Here is a 6,150-nt window from a genome sequence, read left to right as displayed (position 1 = left end):
TCGGGTTTCTTGGACAATAACCCAACGTTGTTCCAGGAGTATGGAGCACCGTGTAACACTGCTAGAAACACCCAAAAGTGCCAGGAAGAAAATGGTATCCAGAAGTTGCTCTGGCCGAGTCAATCTCCTGACATGAACCTTATCAAAAACCTTTGGGCCATACTCGACTGGCAAGTCAAGAAACAACAACAACAACAAAAAAACAATTTCGACGAGCGATCTACTCTAAGTTTTGAAGCAAGAGTGGGCGAAAATCCCACAATCTAAAATTGACGATATGATTCCCAAGATGCCCTAAAGGATGAACGAACTCCACGAAGCGAAAGGAAGATCTAGTAGATATTAATTAAATTATAAATATATCAATTCATATGAATATGACTGAAAATTTTAATTTTTTTTTCTGAAAAGGTGGTGTCTATTTACTTGTGACCACGCTGTGCAGGTAATATAGAATATCTGACTCTGAACCCTATACCACTGTGAGTAATGTAGAATATCAATCTATGAACTCATCTCCACTGTGATTTATGTAGAATATAAGCCTATGAATAATGATTTGAGACGGCTAGAATTGGTAATGAAGAAAACTTTAATATAAGTTTAACATAACAGCAAATGTACAACGTTTTGACAAGGTTTTGTCATCATCAGGTCATATTAAAGTTTTCTTCATTACCCTTTAAAGCCGTCTCCAACAATTATTAGTCTCAAAGTGGGTTCCACGTCATCGAATAAGCCTATGAAATCAACTAAACTGTGAGTAATGTAAAATATCAGCCTATGAACTCAACTCCACTGTGGGTAATGTAGAATATCAACCTATGAACCCCATACTATTGTAGGTAATGTAGAATATAACCTATTAACTCAGCTCCACTGTGGGTAATGTAGAATATCAGCCGATGAACTCAGCTCTACTGTGAGTGAAGTAGAATGTCACCTATGAAGTCAGCTCCATTGTGGGTAAAGTAGAATATTAGTTTATGAACTCTATACCACTGTAGGTAATGTAGAATATCAGCCTATGAATCCTATACCACTGTAGGTATTGTAGAATATCAACCTTTGAACTTAGCTCCACTGTTTGTAATGTAAAATATCAGCCTATGAACTCAGCTCCACTGTGAGTAATGTAGAATATCAGCCTATGAACTCAGCTCCACTGTTCGTAATGTAAAATATCAGCCCATGAACTCTATACCACTGTGGATATTGTATAATACCAGCCTATGAACCTTATACCACTGTGACTAATGTGGAATATCAAGTATGAACTCAGCTCTACTGTGGGTTATGTAGAATATCAAACTATGAAGTCCACTCCACTTTGAGTAATGTAGAATATCACCTATGAACTCAGTTCCCCTGTGGGTAATTTAGAATATCAGCTTATGAACTCAGATCCACTGTGGGTTATGTAGAATATCAGCATATGAACCCTATACCAATGTGGGTATTGTTGAGTATCAACCTATTAATCCTATACAACTGTGAGTAATGTGGAATATCAACATGTGAACCCCATCTTCAAGTTACATAAGTACCAACTTATTTATCTTCAACTTACATAAGTACCAACTTATTTATCTTCAAGTTACATAAGTTGGTACTTATGTAACTTGAAGATAAATGAATGTTTCAGTTGGTACTTATGTAACTGGAAGATAAATAAATATTTCAGTTGGTACTTATGTAACTTGAAAATAAATAAATGTTTCAGTTGGTACTTATGTAACTGGAAGATAAATAAATATTTCAGTTGGTACTTATGTAACTTGAAGATAAATAAATCTTTCAGTTGGTACTTATTTGTTTTCTGTATTGAAAGTTAGTGTCTCCATAATAAACTGTAAGTATATAGTATTGAATTACTATTTTATAAAAACAGTTGGAATATCGAGATAATACTGGTAAGTTAGATACAAATTAACAGAACAATGTGTTTTCACGTAACGACGTAATGGTGAACAATGTTTTCACGTAACGATGTGACGGTGAACATTGTGTTCTCACGTAATGATGTAACGGTAAATAATTTGTTGTCACGTAACGATATGACGGTGAACAATGTGTTTTCACGTAATTATGTAACGGTGAATAATGTGTTCTCACGTAACGATGTGACGGTGAAAAATGTGTTCTCACGTAACGATGTGACGGTGAACAATGTGTTCTCATGTAACGATGTAACTGTGAATTGTCATTTATTTTAAAAACGTTGATTTAACTCCAAAAGTTTCTGATATAAAGTATTATTACGACAGCGCTGGTAACACGTCATGAGATTCTCGAAAGATCTTAACTTTTCCTGGCAACTCGAGTCTTTTCAAGGCGCCTTCTTTTTTTGTATATAAGCCCGGCAAATAAAGCGGAGATATAATAATTGCAGATAGACGGATATAGAGACAGATAATTGAGTCAAACGAGTGGTAGTGACCGTAAGTAAAGTGCGTGAATCGTTGTGAATTATAGCGTGTGTTTAAGTTAAAGTGACTGTGGAAATTCTGTGTATTGCAAAGTTGTATTGAGAAAGAATAAACTAGTTTTATTTAAGAAAGGACTTGTATTGCTGAAGTTCTTCGGAAAGAATTTATACCGGAAATTAACAAACAGCCAGAGACGTAACAGTATATTTGAGGATACTTTCCAATATCCAATATCATTAAAATATGTTTATTTCATCAAATAGTTACATTTACTTCAACAAGCGATATATTAGAAGTTTTATTCAAATATAATAACCATATGTTTCAAAGTTTTGGGTTAAAATCACCAATATCTGAAGCTTTTAGGTAATTTATGAAATCACACAACTGTGGCGCTTTAGGTCCAAATCATATTTCACCTTCGGTGCCACACTGAAGATTGGAAGAGACTGCCTTCTACGTTCTAAACAGACAGAAAGTTCACTCGGGGCACGAGCTTGGGCCAATAGCTCGTTAAAAATTTCGAAAATATTCATCTTAGTCTTAGCCGAGGCTTCAACGAATCCATTCTCCCAATCCATCGTTACCACGCTCTCGGTCAACTCTTTCCCGACCTCCCTGTGGTCTTCGCGGTCGCACTTGTTACCCACGACGACAATGGGGACATCTAGCGACCTTGCTTGCTGAACGTACTCTCGCTCCCTGCACACGTCTTCGAAAGACTGGGCATCGTCTATAGAATAAACCAGAACAAAAGCATCACCCATGTTTATGGCTAATCTCTTCATCGCCGGAAACTCGTAACTTCCACTGGTGTCGAGAATATCGAGGGTTAAGACAAAATCCTTCAATTTGTACTCACTTCGATGGAACTCTTCAACAGTGGCCTTGTAGACATCAGGAAAAGTGTCATAGAGGAACTGTTGTACGATGGCTGTCTTCCCAACTCTTGATGATCCTAAGATAACGAGCACGTAGTGTGTTTTCAATGTTCCTGATTGTATTACAGACGTATTTGAAGTGTCTCCATTTGCTGGACAAGTCTCCATTCCTGTCAAAAGCACAAACGATTTTCAAAATATTAGAACTGAGAACTTTAAAGGAACTGTAAACTATAGCTGCTTGTTATATGAAAAGAAAAGGACGATTAGACTTTTATACTGTTACGACAGCGGAAGTCACGTGACGCTCGTAACACGTAATGAGTATCTCGAACGTTCCTGAAGAATCGAGCGTTTGCTAGACTCGCACTTTTATAGTATATAAGCCGGCAAATAAAGTGACGGCGTAGATTGAATTGCAGACAGGCAGAGATAGAGACGGACAATTGAGTCAAGCGTGGTAGTAAGTGAATTATAGCATTATAGCATGTGTTTAAGTTAAAGTGACTGTGGAAATTAAGTGTATTACAAAGTTGTATTGAGAAAGAATAAACTAGTTTTATTTAAGAAAGGACTGATATCGCTGAAGTTTCTGGGAAAGAATTTCTACGGAAAATTAACAAACGAACACAGACCTAGCAAATTGATGTCAAAGAGTGAAACGGAAAATAAAAATAAAAAACAGAAGAAGAAGAAGAGGGAAACGAGAGGTGGCAAATCAAATTACAGCTTAGCAGATTTGATGACAACAATACAAGAACAGCAAAAGAAACAAGAAGAGAGATCAACAGCAGTTGCAAGTAAACCTGCAACAATGGCAGCTCGAACAGCAAAATAAACAAGAAGAGAGATTACAGTAGCTGTTCAAGGAAAAAGAAAAGAAACAAGAAGAGAAATTACAGCAGTGTTTGGAGGAAAAATAAAATAAACAAGAAGAGAGATTACAGCAGTAGTTTTTTTTTTGTTTGTTTTGGGGTACGCTAACCGTTAGACCACGCCAAGCACAAGGTTATCTAATCTGTATAACTTATTTATTGTCATATCTCAGTACTTTTAGTGAAATAAATATGTATATTACGTTTTGTAAAATAGCTGTCGATAATATCTTAAATTTCTCTAGATTTTGTCCCTCGGGGGGCAGCGGCACATAACGCTAAAATCCGAGACTCAATTCCTTATGGTAAACAGAGTGCAGATTACCCAACGTGTAACTTTGCGCTCATAAAACAACAACTTCTAGGTTTTAACATTATCACAATATTAATTAAATTGGACTTCCTTTACATATTAGTTTTCATTAATCCAATATTAGTCCAAGATCTGAAGTAAGTAAAAAAAAAAAAAGGGTTCATCTTTTGACTGCTACAAGACACTGTCAAGTAGGGGGAAGTTCAGTTTAACACCAAATCTCTGGACGATGATGACAGCAGTTAAAATATCTAAAGTGTTACTATTTTATACCTTAATGTTGCTATCGTAGACGTAACGTCCAATATTCGTGTTGAAATTGACATTCGACTAGAGGTGTTTATGTTTACTTTAATTAATAAATCCTATTCGTGTAACCTTTTTTGTTAAATTTGTCTATAGATCAAAGATTGAGAGCATATTGAGATACAGAAGACCGTACGATGGACAACCTGCGATGCATTAACGTAACGCATGGAAGTTATTTTATTTAACGCTGATGTCCAATATTAGCGGTTTTATAAAACAGCAAACAGGGAAAAATTAGGCGTTGTTTTATTTTGTTAAAAACTACATTCAAAAAACAAGAACAGAAAGGAAAATAACAAACTCACCAGTTTAAATGTTTATAGCGCCGGCATCAAAGTTAAATTCCTTCAAACATTTTTTTCTGCCTTGAAAGTTCTCTAGCTTCTTTCTGACGATCTTCTGACTGTTACAAGCCACGTGGTCACCACTTAAATACCAGGAGAAACCTTAGTTAGTCTCGACCTAGTAAAGCAACTGTTGCTAGGCAACCACAACCTACCTGACCGAGAATCACTTGGTTATTGAAGTATTACACACAGTGCACTGGGAGTGGAGGCAAACATCTGAAATGGGTTAGAAAATGAAAGAGATTTCTAATATTGTTCAGAGGTAGCTACAGGTACCGCACGTGCCAGCTACGATCTGAATTGGTCATTCTGGAAGCGTCATATAGTGAAGGTAGAGCGAGGGCACTGACACCTTGCAACATCTGGTTTACTACAATTAGAGGATGTAACATGGGGGCGCTGCGGGTTTTGTAATATATTATATTAATAAGACAAGAAAAACAAGTCTGACAATGATACAAAGTATGAGGCGGAAAACAAGGAAACCCTCATCCCGCACTCATCTCAGTAGAACCACATACAGTAATTACCGGTAAAATTATTGTTCGCATCCAATGTGAACATGAAAACGGTTACGTCAGTCCCACGTGAAAGAGATAGTTGTGTGATGTCCGAGTAACAACAACTATATTTTGGGTTAAAAACAACGTTAAAGAAATGAATTTTGATATCATGAAATAGAATATTGGATATTTCAGTTCTGGTACTGTTATATACCTCACTAAAGATTCCCATACTTGATTGACTTCATCGATAGAAATAGTTTAACATAAAGCAGTTTGTTTAAAACCTGTGTAATACAGTCCTGTCTTCCATGAAACATAGCAGTTTGTTTAAAACCAGAGTAATACAGTCCTTTCTTCCATAAAACATAACAGTTTCTGTAAAACAGTGTAATACAGTCCTCTCTTCCATGAAATATAGTAGTTTCTGTAAAACCAAAGTAATACAGTCCTTTCTTCCATAAAACATAGCAGTTTCTGTTAAACAAGATAG

General features: G+C 36.1%; 1 protein-coding gene across 1 annotated transcript; it reads right to left on the bottom strand.

The window, feature by feature from the left end:
• Positions 1-2,794: 2,794 nt before the first annotated feature.
• LOC106467646 (dexamethasone-induced Ras-related protein 1-like) lies at positions 2,795-5,196 on the bottom strand. Its single transcript, XM_013928017.2, has 2 exons — positions 5,113-5,196; positions 2,795-3,480 (listed from the first exon to the last, which is right to left on the bottom strand). Exon 2 carries the CDS (start codon positions 3,476-3,478, stop codon positions 2,801-2,803), a length of 678 nt encoding a protein of 225 aa, XP_013783471.1. The 5' UTR covers positions 3,479-3,480; positions 5,113-5,196; the 3' UTR covers positions 2,795-2,800.
• Between the last annotated feature and the right edge of the window lie 954 nt (positions 5,197-6,150).

Source organism: Limulus polyphemus, unplaced genomic scaffold (assembly GCF_000517525.1).
Source record: "Limulus polyphemus unplaced genomic scaffold, Limulus_polyphemus-2.1.2 Scaffold2690, whole genome shotgun sequence".
Taxonomy (NCBI): Eukaryota; Metazoa; Arthropoda; class Merostomata; order Xiphosura; family Limulidae; genus Limulus; species Limulus polyphemus.
This window is presented reverse-complemented; position numbering and strand designations above follow the sequence as displayed.